Genomic DNA, 22,297 nt, shown 5'->3' with positions numbered 1-22,297 from the left:
TAAATAAAATTAAATTAAATTATATGCCTTGCCAACTGCACACATACTGTAGAACAAAAAAAAAAAATAAATAAAAAGTTGTCAAACTATTCTCATTAAAGTCCAAAGCCCTGATGATTACAATAATGACCTCCTAAATTCTGCAACTTCTGCTTCACAATTAAGAGGTGTTTAGAGCTTGTAATTTGCAAAACCTTTACTGATCATAGACTAAAAGCACCCACAGAAATTGCATGTAATGCCAAGAAAGTATGCTAAATATAAAGGAACAAAGTCAAAGTCAAGACCATGACCTATGCTCTGAGGACAGTCCAGATCTTACTTTAGTGCAGTCCAATTCTATTCAGGTCATCTTGGTTCAGTTCGATTCAAATTGCTTTTTATATGCAGGGACATACAGACTATAGACATATGCAACATATTCCTATTTGCTACACTCACTCGCTCCACCTTAAACCTTTTTATCTCTTGTTCTCAGCTGCCACACAATCTCTCTCAAACTTCTTTTTTTTTCTTGCCTCTATGATCTCAGTGGTATTCAGCTGTCATCCCAGGTCAACTCAGCCTTCAGCTACAATTGCTGGTCCAACAGACCAGAAAATGCCTCTGGAATTAGCATACAGAGAGACAGTAGCGAGGCTTACTCAGCCCCCAGGTGAAGAAGCAAAAACAGATGTACAGGAACAATTAGGCTTTCTAAAAGGTGTGCAATAGTTTAACATCTAACAAGAATACAAAGTAATAAAGCAGGTTAGAAAATGGCTAAAATGCATCACTAATCCAAACTACAGCACACACTTACAGTCTACTGCGCTTTTATATGGAGACAGACAATAACACAATACGCATGTATAAACCAAAAATATGCACATATTATTAACTGGTGGAATGGTGTTGAAATGTCCTTGTGGAAGTGCAGTATGTTCGCACACGCCTGTTGGCCTGGCTCTTACCGGTTCAGTGAATTCAGGGATAGCAGCGCGGTAGACGAGAGGGTTGCAGTCACGGGTGTTGTTAACCAAAATACATGGCAGGAACATTGGACCTAAGTCGTCTCCATCAAGAACATCCACAGTCAGAGTTGTAGTAGCGGTACGTCTGTTGGGAGGGTATGGTGCACGGTCCTGGAAGATGAACAAATGCAATCAGTTTCAACCTTCACTGTCCTAAGAGATTTGTTTCTTTGTGCACAGAGACTACTACACTGATGGAGCAATATATTACAGTGGTAGCTGTAGGAAAGTCAGTCAGATACTTGGCTGCAGGGAGGTAGCAAGAACATATTTTGTAAATGTTTTAACAAAATATCTTGGATATTATATTTATTTTTCGTTATATACCAACAAAAACAGGTGTCCACTGGTTGTAGAGGAACTATAACACACTACTGCATTAATACAACTGCATTTAAAACCTATTTTTCCAGCAGGATACCATAGTCATTGCCAAATAAATCTATTTTTAATGCAATTTTTTTTGTTTTGTTTTAATTAGTTTTAGTCTATATCTTTTTTACATGGAATTATAAATATTAATAAAAGCTTCCAAAAATGCTCCTACTTGGTCCATATGTGACTGGAAGGGATTGCACTGTTACCTTATTTTTTTTTCTTAAGGATATATTTCTAGGTCATAAAACATATTTTTTTCAGTTATCCTTTAAAATTCCCCCTGGTGATGCTGCTGCTTCCCAGAGCAGTTCCCAGTGAAGTAAGCAGTACAGCACTTCAAAGATTCGCATTGTCAGTATAATTGAACTCTTGACACAAGCGGCGGAGAGTTCTAGTAAATACCATGTCTTCTTCCTTTCTCTACTCTGATGGCCTCCAGCAAAAAAAAAAAAAAGGTCTCCGGAGGACCTCTTGCCAGACTAAAGGGCTGACTTCTTTGCTCCCTCATCCAGGAAATGAAGGGGAAGGGAGAAGGGTTGGCTACTAAATGATGATCTGTCCACTTGTACTTTCCCTCCTCAGCTTTAGAGACCAGTGTATAATCTCAGGATAACAGTATAATATTTGCCTAGATAAGATTGCAATATCTTCCATAAATAAAGCTCCTACATCAGATTTTACTCAAAAAATTTCTTCTTTTATAATGTAAGAAAATGCAGAATTCCAGCCTCTATGTTTTTGTAAACAAAGTCAGTTTCTGGACAAATACAGTAACAGAAAAAATGTGAATTTTCTGCATCTGTCGAAAAGTGTGATCTGAACTGTATCCCAGTGTACATATCTTACATTTTTACTGTCTATATTCTGTATTTTTATTCTGTTATTTTATAATGTAGTGAGCAAATGCAATGACATTTCGTTCTGACTGTATACGCTTGTATATCTGAATGACAATAAAGTCTGTCTAAGTCTAGGTCTAAGTCTAAGTCACAGGCATAGACAAACACAATGTTCTTAACCCATTACCTTACAACAATTACAATATTTCATATCTTTATTGAACAAACAATTAAACTTCCAAGTGCTGTTGGAAGAAAATATAAGTGAACCCTTAGGCTAATGATTTCAAAGAGTTATCTGGAGTCAGACGTGGTGTCTGTGAATGAACATGTATTTGCTGCCTGATGGTCGAGGACAAGGGCCACAAAACATGCATAAAATGTAAAACCAACACATAAAATGTTCATCATTATTCATGTTGCTATAGTGCGATCATAGGATTACTTGTTTTACAATATTTTCTCACTTATGTTGAAAGAAATACCATCCCTCAAGTGAAATTCATAATTAAATAAGCTGCTGTTCAAAGCTAAACTAGTTTTTAAGATTTCAACCAGTAATATCAGTCTCAAAGATCACTTTTATTCACAGCTTTTTTTTATAAAATATGAATAGTAATGAATCCCTGAAGGACTCACTCTCTCTGCTAAATTTACTCTGAATTTGTCTTGTGAGTGAGTTAAACAACTAGTGTGATTATTTTTCCAATAATTGTAAATAGAAACTGCTGCAATTAGTGCTTCTTTAGATATTACCATATTACAGGTATCTCAAATGAGTAAAATAAATAAATAAATGAGTTAAATCCTTGGAAATCCATGGAAACAGTCCACAGTTTGACTCAATACTACACACGATACTACAAGGGTAAAATGATGCATATGTATGCAAAGACTTGAATGTGAGTAAAGCAGCAAACTATTGACACTGTGTTCAAAAGACCAGCCTCAGAGAATAACTGGAAGGTCTACCATCCTGTAAAATAAATCCTTGACCATGTCAATTCAAAGGTCTCAGTGCGAGGGCTGCTGAATACAAAACAGACCTTGCAGTTTAATTTTCGCCATAAGTAAATGTAGTAGCTAGAAATGACATGAGGCATCTGATTTCCATTTACTCAGCTAGTTAAAAGGCAAACATTACAAAAAGGGTTGTAGGATATTTTACACAATAAAATCCCACTATCTACCTGTTACATTGAAAATATCACGTTTTACCATGTTTGTGGTTTCACTCTGAAAGATGAAAAATAATCTGGTTCTTGTTTGCCTACACTCACCTTGGCCACCACTAAGCACCAGATGTAATAACAGCGCTTTTGCAAAACTGTGCCGAGGGGAGTTGTTTATGACTCATGACTTTAAAATGACGGAATCCAACCGAATTTTTGTATGTCGATGTCAGAACTAGTCATTTTCACAATGAAGCTGCAGCTCCAAGGTTGTTGTTCTTTCGTGTGGTGAGGTGGAAAGTGGTAACACGCAGTTAGCACAAGGGAGGAGAATGGAGATTGAAATAGCCACCCAGTTGCAGGATTATTCCAACAGAGGACATCCTGTGAGCTGGGTGTGTTTCAGCTCTGTTGTAAAAAGTGCTCAGTAAATACACAGTAAATGTTTTTTCTAACATACGGCCACTCAGTGTATTCCACCATTTTCTTACAGCATTGTTTTGAAGAGGAGGCTGGTGATTTTAAAGTGTATTTGCACTTTCAAAGCTATTCTTTTATACTCAATAACCTATATAATGAAGTAGCTGACTGGATGAGTGGTATTCAACAGCATTAAGAGCTCTTCACACCTCAGGGTTGATGCTGAAGAGAGTTTCAAACAAATGTAAATAAGCCCAAGTCACTGCATATAATCAAGTGCTGACTTTGAAACAAAAGTGTTTTGTGTAATTGTACAAACTTACATTGGCTTGAACTATAACAAGATATCGAGTTCTTTCTTCGTAGTTCAGCCTTTCTGCCAGAGTGAGGTATCCAGAAAGGGTATTTGCAACGCTTACAGTTCCATTGGATTCCTAAAAGACAGATGATAGGACAAGAAGAAAGGTGAACATGGGAAATTACTACTGGGAGGTAAAGAATTAACTCACAAAGACCCAAACCTCCATTGGCGACAAAACCATCTACTGATGTAACTGTTCAATTCCTGTTGATCCACTTTTCTCAAAATGTTACCATATCTATTCTGCGTCACTGGCAATCTATAAACCCAATTTGTTATGAATTCAGCCAATAGTTTTGCTGCTACAGAAATGTGAAATGTTCCCCCTTATCAGTAAATGAGAAAAAATGAAAAAAAAAAAAAAATTTAAATTCATAAAAAATTTTAACTTTGACCAACTTTTCCCAAAATGTAATGACATTCTGGGTCAGTGGAAATCTATAAACCCAGTTTGGTATGAATTCAACCAATCATTTTGCTGCTACAGTGTAAAGAAAGAAAGAAAGAAAGAAAAAAACAAACAAACAAACTGAACCATAATAAATGATAAATGATAAATGATGACAAATTCCTTAAGAAAGGTAAAAGAGAGGAAAATTCATTTGGGAACTGCTACCAAAGTAGAACTGGGTCTTTATGGGTTAAATATATCATGTCCACTTGTCCACATACCGGGTCACCAGGGTTGTAGAGGATGCTGTATTCTATATGTCCGTTGGGCCCATCATCAATGTCTGTAGCACCATTATTCCCTGAGAATCCAGTGAATATGGTCGTTCCAACTGGTGTGAGCTGAAGGAAAAGAGTGAGGGCAAGAAAGACAAGTGTGAAACAACCTCTTGTGAGTAGAGAACATCTACTTATTGAAGCAAGTCTATGCATATGGCTATTACCATTGGCACTTCACCCCATTAGTATATAAATAAAATCAAGAGGGGGAATGCTGCAGTCAGCAGCAGTATGAAGGCTTACGCATAGTGCTGACAGAATAACAAAAAGGAAGTATGAGAACCTCTGCTTTTCCCCAGAGCCCTCAGAGAACTCAACAGGACCAGGCAGTGGGCAAAAGAGCTTTTTCAGGAGAGAAGTTGACAGCAATGTGGAATGATTCACTGTACTGTAGGGGCAGTTGTGCGTGGCTGTGATAATACACCAGAACAGGCACTCTGCATACACTAAGTACAATAATATGAACTAAAGAGAAAGTCATGATTGAACATGATTTTGTAGCCTGATATCTTCTAATTGGAGAGGTGATGCATGTGACTGATTAATTGTTTGTCATCAATCAACAAAATGCAAGTGTGATTTTTGAATAAAAATAATGTACTACAAATGCATCACTAAGCAGCCCAAGCTCTTAGTACTGCCCTCCCCACCCGCTACTTGATCAATACCATATTTATTAAATAGTCTCATGCATGCCTGTGCTGTAATTTACAACAGTGATTCACTTACATTTGAGTTGATGGGTTGTGATTCTTTAGGGAGTTTTCAAAAGGAACCATCCCATCACACCATATCATCAAATCTCTGTACTGGCCTTTTTAGGTTTTCTTTCAAGAAAATAATTATATATTGTACTTCCTATTATGGATAAATACTTTTTACTTAACCACATTATACTACATATGAACTTTGTACACACTCATACTCTTTATAAAGTTCATACAAGCTGTGAGTCTAATCTACATAAACACCATGTACTGAGCATATCAGGTGAAGACGCAGTTGGAATACAGCTATGTCAACTACTTATCTGCAACTTAGGTAGCACATACATGTAACAACTCTGAAGAAACCATAAAAACACCTGTCGCCATATGTAACTTGTATTCAGATGCCGATACTCTGTCAGTATGCCTTTTTACCCTGTGCATGCCAAATAAATCTTCCCTCTTTCAGACGACCCAATGTCTTTCGCTGTTTCTGTGAACGAATGATGACACTGTGTTTTTTTTTTTTTAATTTTTTTTATATTGCCTTTGTAAAGGATTCCAGCTCAGGCCAAAAGGTGGCGTGTTAACATGGATAGCATGGATTCCTAAAAGACAGATGATGGGACAAGAAATGTGAACATGGCGCTTTAGTTTCAATGCGCCATTGTCAATAGCCAAGTAAACACATTGTTTTCTATTCACTGCACTTTATATTCTATGACTGTATTGAACTATACCACATGGATAAGTGCTGTTTTTGTTGAGTTCTGAATGTACATGCTGCGTAGTAAACAGGCTGTCAACAGTCCTCTATGCTCTACTAGGTTTACAGGGTGGCTCAGGAGGTAGAGTGGGTCGTCTAATAACTGAAGGGTTGGCGGTTCGAATCCAGCTCTGTCCTAGTCATGCGCTGTTGTGTCCTTGGGCAAGACACTTCACCCTCCTAGCCTCCAGTGCTGCTACTCACACTGGTGTATGAATGCGTATGAATGTTCAGTGGTGGTCAAAGGGGCTGTAGGTGCGAACTGGCAGCCACGCTTCAGTCAGTCTGCCCCAGGGCAGCTGTGGCTACATATGTAGTTTACCACCACCAGAGTGTGAGTGAATGAATAATGGATCCACTGTACATGCTGAACGAGTATGCGTTCATAGAAAAGCGCTATATAAATCTAATCCATTATTATTATTATGACTGATTATATGGAAACCCAGAACTGAACCACTATACATATATACAGTCGCAGAAAAAATTATTAGACCATCAAAAGACATCAAAAACAAAGGTAATGTAATCAGGTACTAACTTCTGTGTGTACCATGTGACTAAAACAAACAGAAAAGAAAAAACTGAATGCCTAAAAGCACTGTTTTTGGCAGTACAATGCCATAGATAGTGATGTAAGAACTGAAGTGATTTTGGTTATTATCAAGAAAACCATAGAAAATGGTTAGATATCAGCTCTGACATTAAACTCTTATGTGCTATTTTGGTTATCATTGCATTTGTCCACACAAATGTAGCTTTAGTTGTACCAGGCATTAAAATGAACAAGAAATTGAAGGAAAACAAGGAGTGGTCTAAATTTTTTTCCATGACTGTATATAAAAAACAATATTCCTCATTTGGTGTCAGTATCAGTTCATAATTTTATTTAGTTAGTTCGTTTAGCTTATTTCAGACACAAACATAATACAAAACATAGAAGGAAACAAATAAAACAAAACAAAAATTAAAAAAATAGAATGATAGAAACAGGAACAACTGTTGTGCCTGAAAGGGAGTGGGAAGAAGCCACTGCTTATCCAGTCCTCACCCCCGATTCCAGTCCTCAGACTGTTAGTGCCTAATCACATCTTAAACAACGTAAGATTGTGATTATTCATAAACACACCCCTACAAACCTGTACACCCATACATATACAGTCACATACACATATACATACACACTTCTGTACACTAACCCACATCCAGAAATCAAACTCAAAAGAGGGGAAAACACTCTCAGCACACTCAAGGCTGTACAAAAAGTATTTTAATATGCATGCATATGATGACGTGCAAAGATGTACTATATCTGCGGTGGAAAAATCACAAAAAAACTTTTGAGTCGAGTCAAACCAATACCATGTGGTGAAAAAGTACCAAAAGCCCTCAAAGTATGCACCAGAGTATTGCATAATTGAAATGTTTTACTAAAAATGGCTCACGTAATTCATAACTCACACACACATCCCACAAGGAAATGTTTTGTAATTCCATGAACATAATTCCATATCAGTTAACAGTGACACAACTAGTTCAACAGAGAGGAAGTTTCAAGCATAAATAAAAAGCTGATGCTAATAAGTAGCTTGACACTATAGGAATCTCTACTTAATTACTAAACTTTTTAATTTTTGCCACCATGATGATTAAAACGGCAGAAAGCGGATCATGCTGGTACCCCTCCAACACCCTCCAAACAGACAATATCTGTAATCAGAAATATCTGAAACGTCCTCTAATTGCAGAGAACGGCAGGCTGCCTCCTTACCTCATTTACTGCAACATAGTACCGGGGCTGCTGAAAGCGAGGGGTGTTGTCATTCTTGTCCCTTACAACAATCCGAACCTCGTGCAAAATGACGGTGCCAACCAGCTCATTGGTGCACTGGACCTGGACCACAATAGTGGTGATGTAATTTGGTGGCTGTGAAAAGAATGAGAAAAACAAGAGACTGTGTTAAAAGAAAACAACAGACAAAAATGATTCTCAGAGAGGAAGAGTCGACTATTATCTGAATATGATGTGAATCGAATGTGTGAATTAAAGTAGGCCTTTTTTTTGATATTAGCCTCCAGTCTCAAACTACTTTTGGGATGAATTAACTCAACCTTCAGTTAGTGCCTCCTAAAACGTGGTTTTGCTGTTAATAAATAAGACTATTGTTATTTTAGTTTCGTAGGCTTGTATAACCTGGTTTTGCATTTTGAATATTACGTAATGAATTATTAAAACGTCTGTTCAAAAGAAGTGTTGTGAGCGTTGTGCCATGTTCTCTTCAAACGTGAATTAGAGCACAGCAGCTTGTCTTGTTTCCACCACTACCTGTCAGATATCATCTGAATTTAGCAACTAAGATGGTCTTGCCATGTGTGTGTAATGCAGCTGGGTTAGCTGTCTGTTCCTTTTACTCCATAAAAGGGCTCTGCTGCTTCACTGTTGTCATCGCTTTTGTTAATTACCCAAATTACTCGTGAATCCTGTTGGTGCCTTAGCTTTCAGCTCATATTTTTAATCTATAACACATGAAAGCACATTTTCAAACAGAGGTGTCTTTCCTAGAACAGGCCGAACACTTAACATCCTGCGCTAACCTGTAGCTTCATCTATATGCATCATTAATGTACAGGAGAACTGAGGTGAACTGTACATATTATATACATGTACACATAACCTCTTTATATACCTGCTTAGCATATTTAGCACCAGAGACATACTGTATTCTAAACATTACATCCAACTCTCAGTAACTTAGCAGTAGTGGATGATGATTTTCAAGTCAGTTTTCATCAAATATTTCTTAAAATGCTCTTTACATCCCAGTTGTAATCAATAAACCAAATGCTCAAAGACCAAAAAAAGAACAAATTCTAGTGTCTGCAGCAGTCCTACAATTACACCTGTAATAAACCCAGGCAATCAACTAGTTTGAGTTACGTAATTGATCACCAATTTGCAACTTGTCTGTACAATCAGGGTGCTGAGGTAGTAATCTTTGTTCAGTAAACATAGTGCCTCCAAGGGCTGCACGATTTTGGCAAAAAAATAAAATCCCAGTTTTTTCCTCTAAAAACTCAATTTTCGATTTCGATTTTTGGGTAAAACTACAAAAGACAACAGAAGTCAGCATGTCATTTTCGTGAGCAGCTCACAATGCAAGCCACTGCTCCCTACCTCAAATCTGTGATGGTATCACGTGATGAACCTACAGAAGTTTTTTTCTTCTTCATTAAATCTTTATTGAATGGAGTATACGAACAATGTATACAACAAGAAAATAACATAAGTTTACCAGGGGGAATACATTACAATACAATGTCCAAATCAGAGCAAATACTGATGGTTTTTACAGCCTTTTTGTTTCCAGATTTATCTAACAGCAAGTTCAACATCTTTACAAAAAATAATTTTTGGTTTTGGGTTACAGAACTTACATTTGTGAATGAAAAATTTAGCAGGTAAGAGAACTAAATTAATTATAAAGATTTTTTTTTTTTTTTTTTTTTCCCTTTTTGGGGTATCTGGGCCCAGAAGTGATACCAATGTAAGTCAGTGACAGGCATCAGTCGTATGTGCGTGGACCATATAATATGAGTGATCCCCATGCAGTTATAGTTAAACTGGGGGATCCGTGCATGGAAGAGACCGACCCAGGACACGCTGGAGGGATTCTATCCCTGGAGCTGGTGTGTCTGGGCAGAGGGCTGTCTGGGCTCCTCTGCTGAGGCTGCTGACCCCGTGATCCAAACCTGGATCGGAAGAAGACAGTACGGTATGGATCTGGGGCAACGTAAGATGAGTGATCCCCATGCAGCTATATTTCAATTGCGGGACCTGTGTGTGACGCCATGGCTTATATTGCTGTAAGTACTGCAGGCTCAATAACACATTTAATGGCCGTGGTCATTACACGGACTTCTGTGAAAGACCGCTGTCACAGATAGGAGGAAGAGCCTACGATAGCCTGCAAGCGCGTGGCCTAGAGGCACGAGAAAGATGAAATTGATTTCACGATTTCACTCTTTTAAAAATCGTCCTAATTAAAAAATCCGATTTTGATTTAAAATCGATTAATCGTGCCTCCTGCTAGCTTTTTAGAACACCATCCATTCCTGTATTAATATAATAATACAAGACTAATATAATTTGCTATACCAAGAACTGTGCTACGTAAAGGTGATTATCTTTACGCCGCCCCCTGAAAGGGAGGCAAGGGATATTGTTTTTAGTTAAGCTTGTTTGTTTGTTAACACTCTAGCAGCAAAACTACTGGTTCAATTGATACCAAATTGGGGTTACAGATTGCCAGTGACCCCGAATACATTTGATTACATTTTGGGAAAAGAAGGTCAAAGTTCGCATTTTTTTAAAATACATTTTTAAACTCTTTTTTTTTCATCATTTACTTATAATGGGGGAAATTTCAAATGTGCGTAGCAGCAAAACTATTGGTTGAATTCATACCAAATTGGGTTTATAGATTGTCAGTGATGCAGAAAAGACGTGATAAAATTTTGGGAAAAGCAGCTCGAAGTTAAAATTTTTTATGAATTTTTAAATATTTTTTCTTCTCCCATTTCCATATCAAGGGTGAAATTTTAAATGTCTAGAAAAACATAAATTTGTTTTCAATTTACTTTGAACTTGGCACATATATAGAGGCAATTGATATACTGACATCAGCACATGCATAGACATGATGACATCAGCTGGATCGATGTCATAATAAGCTACAATGTGTTTTTTTTGGGTTTTTTTTTTTTGTAGTTTTGTTTGTTTTGTTTTGTTTTTTTTCTCTCTCTTCTGCCCAGTTTACTCAGTTCTGGTTGTAGTTATTGTCATCATTATAATTGTCTCCATGGTTGTTAAAGTTTGTATTGTTGATACTTTCTTGTGAGGGTCTTCGCCACCTTCTTCTCTCTTGTTCTCTCCCCTTCTTCTACTCCCCTACCCCCACCCCCCATGTCAGGTCCGGCATCGAAATGTGGTTCAACAAAACTCATAATAAACACAGTAGAATATCAAAGGGCGCTTCATATACTTTATGAAGTTACCCTTGGCAAAGCAAATTTGTTCAGCACCAAAAGGAACCAGACTACCATTCTGCTGTTAGAACGCTGGACAAGACAAGTAGGAAAAAAAAAAATAGTGTGAGATACTCCCTGGTAAAATGTCCAAATAAAAGAGGATACACAAGCAAAGGTGTTAGAAAAATGGGCAATGATGACTGGGAGTACAGTTGGTGTCGGCTGCTGCCTTATCGGTACAGACAGCTGCCTGTCAGCCAGCTGAGCCCATAAAAAAAAAGAAAAAAAAAAAAAGCTACAATATGTGGGGCGGGTTTGTTGTGCCTGGCACCACTTTATTATTAGTTTTATGAGAATAACGGTTAAAGTAGAGTGATGGAGATGTAATGATAAGGACCATTGTTCTTAATCGTGTTACTTTTATCTAAAAGTTCAAATACATGTATATAGGAGTAAATAAGTTGTACATCTTTCTAGTCGTTTTCTGGTACATAATATAGAAATGAATGTGTATGTAGATCAGTAGATATATTTTTCTAATTTCACTTGTATATATTGTACAGCTCTTCTCTCTCAACCTCAAAACAAGTGATCAAATCTATCAATCAATATAAAATTATGAGAATATTTCACAATATTTCAATTCACCAAACAAATCTTAGTGCTTACTTATTAACCTTGTGTTACTTAATCTTACATTGCAAAGTCATTGTTTTACCAATATTCAATAAATGTATAGACCACAGTTTCATTGGCACCACTATTGGATATTAAATGCAATATTCTGTTATTTATTATTATTAATTTTTTAATTTCTTTTATTACTAAATAACCTTCTACACAGTTATCGAATCTATAATATCTATAGCACCTTTAACAGCTGTTGAACATTGAAACTTCCTGTAATTTGCCTTCATTTGCTTCAAAATATTAATTATTCAGGTTGTAACAAATGACATCTTAAACTCACATCTCTGTCCAGACGCCGTCCGGTGCTGTTGAGGTAAAGCCTCTGCTGTTTTGGTTCAAGTATCACCCAGTAATTGTAGTTGTCCAGCAACGTCAGGGAGATGGTTCTGCCTGGGTCATGTGCACGGCCATTGATCTGCATGTTTTCAACTAGAACCGTACCTGTAAAAAAAACAGAGAAGGGTCTGATTAATGAAGGGAAAAAAAGAAAGAAATGTATTTATGTAAAATATTGCGCATAATGTTTAGGCCACCTTTAGCTCTGTAGTTTTTGCAAGATTATAATGAGAATAATAAGAATCTATTTTACAAAAGCCAAGAGGCCTCTGTGTGCGTGTGTATCACGGGAATCACACAAAATCCAGAAAGAGCCGATTACTGCAGTTCAGCATATTTATGTATTTTTGGTCAACGGAGACAGCAGCGAAAATGGCAAGTTGACAGGATCAATATTTTGGGAGACATTAGTAATTTTGGAATACAATAGCCTTACAATCACCTTGCTATGCCCACAACACTTTGGTGGTGACTGCTGGACAAATGCAGTACAGCATGCATGACTACACAACAGCATAAAAACTACCACATCTGGAGCCTGTGACCCCCACAAGTCAATGAGTTAGTCCATATTTATTTCTCAGTCCTTCTTATTTGTAACAAAAATATAAAGGGAATGTGTGAATGAATGGATGGATGAATGAATTAATAGCTTCTACAGGGTGAAATGAAAACAGAAAGTAGCCAAACCAACATTTAATATGTTTTTCATGATTAAATTAATTCAAATCTCATATTGCAGGAACAGAAGAGTCAAAGACATGTGAAGTGGAAAAGGAGGTCACACTTAACAGGTGACACTTTTTATTGCTGTACATGTTCCCCATAAGTCAACTGTGTCTGAATACAAATAATGATTGTATTCTAATACAGAAACTGCATATGTGTGGTGATCGGAACTTTGCTAAAAAAAACCAAATCTAATAATGGTAAAATATTCACACAGTATTTGTGTGTATATCTTTATCTACTGTTGTTATATTTGTTAATTTACTGTTTAATAAATGGAACTAAAAAGAAAAGGCCTCAGGTGATGGAGACCAGAATGTATTTACGTCTGCAGGTTTTAAACAAATAATATTCTTAACAAATAAATGCTTACATACAGAACTGGAACAACAACCAGTGCCTCCTGAACTCTGTGGAACTCTGAGGTTTCCTATCTGAAACATAAGTATGTGACGTGTTTGAGTAGACGGATAATTATGCATTTTTCTTTAGAACAAACTTAACTTTTAGTACAAGTTGAGGCTACTGCTGGCTTCTTAGTCTTTGTGAATATTAACTCAGATTTCTGCAGCCACTTTTTATTTTTGGCAACTCTCCAAAATTTGATAATCACCCGCCCTTGAGGGTACCCACATTTCAGTGATTGACTAAATTTTGGCATAGTGGTCCTCTAGGGTAACCTTACCAAAGCCTGTTAAAAATAACCACTGCTGGGCAAATTACTGGATTTAAAAAATAACTTCACTGAAAAAAGTCAGAAAAAGGAGACATGGAGGGAGAAGCGTTAAAGGATTTTGAGATCAGAGATGCAGGAATGAACTAATATTTAATCTTTGCTGCATTGTTTTATTATATCCAACTTTATGTGATAATTTAAAACCATTTAAATGTTATTCTAATCATGAACTGCAGGAACCAATGGCTAAAAATGACGAATAATTATCTCACAATCACTGGACGGCTTTGCTAATCTACCAGCTGTTAAAGCTAAAGGTAAAATATGCAACAATTCCTGCTGGTTGTTTGTAAAATTCGTCTCCCTTCAAAGAACAAGTAGAGACAGATGGTTAAGTGAGCACTAAACCAGCAGCGTAATAGAGAAATAAAACTTAATTTACTCATCGTTTCACAGTGGTTATGTTCTAAATCACAGAAAAACACACATGTTCATGCCTTCATTCAACTATGAGGGGATGTGTTACATAAAAAATGGAATCGGAGCTTATCGACAGGTCTGAGACTGTTGATCTGTGAGTGCCTTGAGTTTTGTCTCTCAGATAGACAAACACATCGAACAAAGTACAAAGAGGAGAAAGCTGGCTGTGTGCTATGCCTGCACAGTCTGTGTGATACTGTTATTGGCTGGAGGTGCAACCACACAGCCCAAAAATCCACACCTAAAATGTCCAACACAGCAAAACAAGAGGAAAACAGGAAAATACACAAAGAGGGCACGATCTCTGCAGGTAAATTTTCCACTATTACTTTAGTATATATCTATGTTTGTTTGTTTTCATAGAAATATTGCATATATCTTACTTATTATGCATTACATCTTGCACCTTTTATCTCTCATAAAAGAGCCAAATCTGTTTTGCAGACTCTCCCCTTTTTAAGACGGCACACAGATGGAGGTGTGATTGAAGCTCCTGCGTTAAAATTACAATTTACACTCCTGCATTTTTATACTCCTATTAATGACTATGCACCCAGTTTGCAGCAGTCAGGGTTTAATGCATTTGTGTGTTGTGATCACAAGGATCTGTAATTATCTGTCTCACTTGGACTAACATTAGAAAAATGGATCTTCGAAGAATTTAATTTAAAAGTCAAAAGCCCCCCATGCTGCTGCTTCATTAATCTAAAACACAGCTTTTCCTAAGTATAACTGCCTGAGTAGCTTGAGTGGTGAGCTACATCGTTTTGAACTCTCAGGTCATAAATTACGAGACTGATAATATTACAAGGGAGGACACAGAGAGGCGCCTTTTTCTCAAGTTAATTGAACTTCAGCTTTTCTGCTGTGACAGCCAATACTGCCACCATAGACGCTTCCACTCTCAGCAAGTCACACAGCAAACTTGTTGTCCTCATCAGTCAAGGGTGCAGCTGAATTCATCACAGCTGGACAAGCTGCTGTTGCCCTGACTAGGACCATGCATTATAAAGTATGTGATTCATTTCAAAACAAACAAACCGACTCTCTCTTTATCAGCCTGTGTCTGAGTCATGGTCGTTTCCAGTCAGAGGTGCCTCTGATGTGGGCTTCACAGTGGACTAACCCCACAGCGGAGCCACAGAGGGCTTACTTTTATCCCAAATACCAGTAGTGTTGGCATCTGGAGATGATGGCACCAGATAAATGAAGAGGCCTGTTTCTGATATGGCTCCAGGTTTGGAATGAAAGAGAGTTAGTGGCATTACTAGTAAGTTCAGTGATATCAAACATGGAACACTGAAAAACTTGACTAGATTGTAAGACTTTTTCCTTCACAGGAGACATGTTAGAAGAGTGGCAGCTGAGGGATTACGCTGAAATTAATTCTATGTGAAATTGATGCATTTATTTTTAAAAAGCAGCTTCCACAGAATCCAATTATATTCATGTCATCGTTCCCCCTTCACCTTCTTACTAATGGTTCAGGTTCTAATGAACAGGGTTTCATTTGATCCCACTGACTTGAACGATTTCGACCAAATTTGACCAATCTTTTTAACGGCTTTCTTTGGTAGAAATCTAGAAAAGAATTCCTAACATCGAAGGGGTGGTTTAGATGATTTAGAGCTCTGAAAAGTTCTTGTCACTGTTTAACACCTACCGCTAAATTTGACTACCCACTTAAAGATAATGAATGAATGACCTTCAATGGGGAATCTCTCTAGTCCAGGGCCTCTACGTGATAGTGCTACGTCTGACATAGACACAACTCTGCTTAGTGAGCATCACTGACCGAGGACTGCCTTTCTGCCATCCTCAGATAAAGAAGGTATGTACAACTGAGAAGATGAGCAGTGACTAAGGTATACCAGAAAGTACACAGAAATACAGCAAAAGAACTAAAAAAAAAAAATTGTATAGGTTTGTAATAATTTCAATTGTTTATCATTTGAACATTTGAATTTCAATCAATAAAGAATATATTATCTTATCATTAATTTTGTATGTACACAAATACAAAAAAAATTTAATTGTGATGGTGCACATAAAAAGTGCACCATCACAATTTCCCATGTGAAACTAAGAACTCAATTTGCGAGGTGAAAAATTACACTGAAGACATTAAATGTCGGGGGTGTAGTGCCACATTATGTAATAATGGTGCAATATGTAATAATTTTTCACCTTATTATGTAAGAATGCAACATTTTGTAATAAAATTCTTGAATGCATTTTGTAATAAACTTTGCTGCATTTTGTAATAACTTATACATATTGTGTCTTACAAATTTCAGTGCACCAGTAAGTTTCTTGTCAGTAATACTTAATTAGTGCAGCTTTTGTCTCGAGCTTGAAAACACATTCTCCATTATAATGAATACAGTTACATTTGATTTAAGTTTGACCAATGAAACACCCTACTAGTTTACTGAAATGAATTCTAATTCAGCTGGAATGCTTACTGTCGTTCTGCTGGTATGATGGTTTTTCCAATCAAGGCATCAATTTTGATGGTGTGTTACATAATGCACCAAATTATTACGTTGAAAAAAAAAAAGGTACTACATCTGCATTTTGTAATAACTGTTGCAATATCTAATAAATTAATACAAAATGCGTTCAAGAATTGCATTACAAAATGCAGCATGCTATTATAAAATGCGGCATTATTACATAATGAGGTGAAAAATTATTACATTATTACATACTGCACTGTTGTTACATAATGCGGCGCTACAGGGCACATACATATATAAAAATATAATGAAAATATTTAAATTTACAAACTATCCTGTCACAAAAAAAGGGAAAAATCTAAACAAATCCGAACAACCTGAAATGTCTTTAGAAAAAAAGTGCAATTTTATCACTATTATGCCTGTTACTAAATGTGTTGCACATTTATGCATCCACTGTAATCTGTAAGTTGTGTTAATAATAGGCTGAGACATAATATTATTGAAACTACACTTACTGTTCTTTAGAAATTTCAGGTTGTACAGGGTTATTCGGGTTATTCACATTTTCATAATATAATCTGACTTTTTTCACAGGTTATTTTGCCTATTATTTTACTGCTCTAGCCCACTTGAAATCACACTGGGGTGTATGAACCTGCACTACAATGAGTTTGACAATATCCAGTATAATGCAGGTATAATTAGATTAGAATAGGTTAGATTGTGTTCTTTATTATCATTGTCATAAAACCAATAAAAAGCAGATTTTCATCTCCATTTGGCATTGTGCAAATAAAACAACCAAATAAAATAATACACACACTTGACTGCCTGTGGATAGAAACTGTTTCAGAGTGCATTTGTGTGTTTTAATTGTCTTGTGTCTCCCTCCTATGAGATGAAGGGAAAACTGTTCACGCCCATGGTGGGTGGTGTCCTTTAAAACAAACACATCACATGATCTGGCATAATAAGAAGACTTTTAACATTCTTTAAGGAAATTCATATCAAAAAATGATGAAAAACCTAGAACTATTTCAGTGACAAATTGCAAATGAATTTCTTTCTACATTTAACCTTTTCTAAGTGTTTATTATAACAGAGGTGACTGAAGAAAAGATGTCTTTCACAGCAAAATGTACACAGTGTCAACACCCACTGCCATTTGTAAAACTACATGGGTTTTAGAGGTGAATCACGTGTTCCATGTTCACAACAGAAACTCTGAACATCCAATTTAGATATATCTGATGGCACTGAGGCAGAGAAACTGCATTTAACCTGAATTATTTACATGTATTGATAGGATTAGTGGTTATTAAATACAATATATTATACCAGTATTTGAGGGTTAAATAAATGTACTGTTATATTAGTGTCACAGTGGTAAATCTATTTTTAACTATACTTCTGTTACACATAGTCCACATGCATATCCATACATTTTTCCACACGTTTTATTTGCTTGTTACCATGGTGAATCTTCATCTCTTGGCTCCACTGACAATAGCTTTTTATAGTCGTCACACATGATTAACTCAGAGGACATGCTCTGAGTTGACTGAACTAACTCAGAACAGCTGTTCTGGAAATAAAAATTATTAATTTCACATCTAAGGGTTCATCAGCTCAGAAATCAGGGTTGACGTCAGAGCTCACTGCAATAGACCCCTGCATTATGGGTACAGGTTTGTGTGTAAAAATGGATAATGTGGGATAGATATGATGGTGCCACACCATTAAGGGTTAGGAACAGTGAGTTAGTCTTACAATTGGCTGAAATCCAGTATAGAAAGAAATATAACCAAACTTTAAAAGTTGTTACTATATTTTTAGCTGGAAAATTTACAGTAAGGTTAAAACTTTGGATGAGTGATGCAGAGACACCGTGGGGAAGGATTACAGTGATTGAGATCACCACCGACACGTGTGCACTGTCAAAACCACACACATACGTGCTAATATGATCAGCACAAGGAACTTTAGTGTCCGCCTACATGCACATACAATGATGTGGCATCTTTAGTATGATTTGTGCAGTTTCCAAAAGCGGCACATCACGCCTCTGCAGGATCCACAATGCTTTTCAAATAATGAACATGCTCAAAAGGTTTGAAAGTGTGTTATTTTGGGCTGGATCCCAGTTATCATTAGTTGTACCTTTTCCCACACATTTTTGGAATTGTGTACTACATGTGTTGTTAAAACCTGGTGGATGCCAGAAAAATAGTTGAAAAATCAGATGCCAATTTTTAATATCCCTATTGGAATCAAATGTAACTGGGTGTTTCTATGAAACTGGTCCCAAAAAACAGAACATGGGGGCTAAAAATTCAAACCAGACATAGACTAATGTTATGAAGCAAGTTTGGTAGCACGTTGGGTCTATTTTAAAAACAAATATTTACTGAAATAAAAGCGAAACAATTTTTCTGATAAAACACATTTTTATATATATATATATTTTTATACAAAAATCTGCGTGTAACACGGTAAAGAGGACACAAAAAATATGCACTACTATTTTTTTGAATATCTTTTCATTCTCACAGGCACATTTTGGGAATCGAACTAATTATGCAAGGCAGAGTGTTTCACCAAAATGACCATTGTTGAAAAATCACCTGCGATTTATATGTTTAAATGGCCAGATTCTGCATTTAACGCGAGTGGACACAATGGGTTATGCGCAAAATTTGGAATGAGATTGCCACTTCATGAAAAACGATGACAATATTATACACTAGAGCCCGACCGATTAATCGGCAGGCCGATTATAGTGTATCACCAATTAATCAACATCGGCCAATATGTAGCCAATATATGAACTTTTTTTACTGAGCGGAGATTCTGTCGCTCACTGCTCCTGTGTGTGTGTGTGTGTGCTGCCCGGAGAATAAGAGGAACTTTAAAGCGAGTTAGTTTCACTTTCACTCCTGCTCAGACAATGACGCTATCACCCCCACAATCCCCCCCCCCCCCCCGCACACTGACAAGGATGGACTGCTTACCCCCCCCCGGCGAAAATCATGGACCACTACTGCGTGCACTGATGAGGATGGACCGCTAACACCCCCCCCCCCACGTCTTATGAAGTATTCACCCCTCCACACACACCCATGTCCATGCACTTCCTGTCTACCTCACAGTTTCATTCTGCCAGCAGGCCTGGGTGTTAATAGTGTAGGGGAGACTGGGGACAGTTGTAACACGGGTCAGTTGTAACTCTTGCAATTGCTCCATTTAGGAACGACTTAGGACTCACCTAATTCACTCTACACATGCTCAGTTTAGTCCTTAGTCCACATAAGAAGTTGTAGTGCCGTGAGGCAGACACCAAAATTTGTGAGTGAAAACATAATTGTGTGGTTAGTAATATTTTTTGCTCTAATTATTTTTGTGATTGCATAGTTTGCATTTGAAAGTTGTGTAAATTATATTTGTGAGATAAAGATTTATGCAACTGTTTATCCACCTGTCCACAATTATCTAAGATTATTATATCCTGTGTAGATCAGTGTTTTATTTCATATATCGGCCAATATATCGGTTATCAGCCAATATCGGATATCGGCCGATATATTGGATATCGGCTTTTTTTAACCCCCAATATTGGCATCGGCCCCAAAAAATCCCATATTGGTCGGGCTCTATTACACACTGAACCTTGAAACCATGCAATTACATTTCAAACAGATTTTCTGCATGTTCATATTCATCAGAATACATTCAATCTATTGACAGAATGAACATGTTAGAATCAGGTAAAACTACTATGAAAAATGTATAGTACCAGATGTTAACAAATGCAAGACATTATTAATTCATAGAATCACCTAGCCTGGCCCCAGGATGTACTCTATCATTTATTTCAGTCACACAGTGGCACTATCCGATTATGTCAACAACCTCTGAGCTGCAACAATAAACTAAAAATGGGAAGTTCTGACAAAGACATGACTTTTTATGTAGCATTTTCTTTAGGATGGATTTAGTCATTTTAATACCATGATGTACTTCCTCATGTCCACAAATTTAACTGAAGCACCTTCTCTCCTGACACTGTTTTGTTTGTTTTAATTTTTGTTGTTGTGTTCTGCAGTCAATGCCTTCCAAGATAAGAGTAATTTATTTAAATAACCAAACAACCCAAAGAACTCTTCCGGAACAGTCATAGATAATAGACTTTACTCTAGCACTAGCACTGCACTAACAAAGTTGGGAGGCTTTACTATGTAAGACTAAGAATCATCCACATTAGCTACATACAATGGAAAAGGTCTAAGTTTAATAATAACATTAGTTTTGCTCGTTCAAGACATTAGGTTCTTTTACCAAAATAGTTTTCTTGATACATCACTAACTCATTATATTGTTGCATGGATGACTAATGTGCCAAGACATGTGTCATCTTAATCATTAGCATGGGTTATTCATTAGAATACATACATACATGTCAAATTTAATCTGATGTATTACATTATCTATTTCTATTATTATTATTATTATTATTTTACAGTATTGTTAAGCCAATTGCAACAGTGCACATGGACCTGATGATGATAATAATTGAAGTTGGAAAGTACATCAGTACTGTACATGCATGGATATTTTTATAACACTTGGCTATATAATGCTATTTAATGTCCACATAATCCTGTTCAAAAGGAAGGTTAATGTGATTATGGGTACATGGTTTCAGGTCTAATGCATTTTTTTTTTTTTTTTTTAAATCCTACACGTCTTTTTCTATGTACTCTAACTGGGAAGCCTGATCTTCAACACAAATCCCTTTGTGTACTTCATAAGCAAAAGGTATATTCATCATGAGCAGAGACCAAATGGGTCAAAACACCACTATTCATAATGTAAAAGTACAAACATATGCTTTGGATTGTGTAAGTGAATACTTATTTTCCTTTATTTCATTGAGTGCTACATTGACTTCATACAAAAGTCAGGAAAAAAATGTATATGTGTATAATGTACGCTATTCTGCAGAATGTATTGTGTGATTCCAAGAATGTGAAGCAATCAGTGTAATGAAAACCATGCTGTATAATGTGTTATGCATCCATCCATCCATCCATCTGTCATTTTTCTGAACTGTTTAGTCCTTGTAAAGGTCATGGGGGGGCTGGAGCCCATCCCAGCTATCAACAGGCAAAGGCACGGTACGTTCTGGATGGGCTGATATGAACCAACAAACTAGGGGTGTAACAGTGCACTCGTTTGTACCAAACCATTTTGGTTTGGGGCCTTGGATACAATTTGGAGGTATACTGAACAAATTCATATAGCCTATGTGAAGAACACAAACACTCGGGAGCTGGGGTGCTGCTACCAATTGTGGACCCCATGGGGGGGGGGGGTAATGTAGGGACTTTCATAAATGCCGTAACAACAGCAACTGGCGTGAAACCGAAACCGAAACTTAACTTTGGACGTCCAACTCCCAGGTTCTACACCTCTCTTTTATCCCGGAGCTTACACAACATTTTCACAACTTCT

The 22,297-nt window shown here is 36.9% G+C and overlaps 1 protein-coding gene across 3 annotated transcripts in view; it reads right to left on the bottom strand.

The window, feature by feature from the left end:
- LOC115434336 (protocadherin-15-like) overlaps positions 1–22,297 on the bottom strand; it is a 348,357-nt gene that overhangs the window by 136,387 nt on the left and 189,673 nt on the right. For all 3 annotated transcript variants that reach the window (XM_030156230.1, XM_030156229.1, XM_030156231.1), the window contains 5 exons: positions 12,384–12,544; positions 8,157–8,312; positions 4,856–4,975; positions 4,146–4,256; positions 954–1,124 (listed from right to left, as the gene is read on the bottom strand). In XM_030156230.1, the coding sequence (XP_030012090.1) occupies positions 954–1,124; positions 4,146–4,256; positions 4,856–4,975; positions 8,157–8,312; positions 12,384–12,544 (719 nt within the window). The remainder of the gene's footprint in view (positions 1–953; positions 1,125–4,145; positions 4,257–4,855; positions 4,976–8,156; positions 8,313–12,383; positions 12,545–22,297) is intronic.

This window comes from Sphaeramia orbicularis, chromosome 15 (assembly GCF_902148855.1).
Source record: "Sphaeramia orbicularis chromosome 15, fSphaOr1.1, whole genome shotgun sequence".
Taxonomy (NCBI): domain Eukaryota; kingdom Metazoa; phylum Chordata; class Actinopteri; order Kurtiformes; family Apogonidae; genus Sphaeramia; species Sphaeramia orbicularis.
Note: the sequence above shows the minus strand (reverse complement) of the source record. Positions and strands in the feature narration are given on the sequence as shown.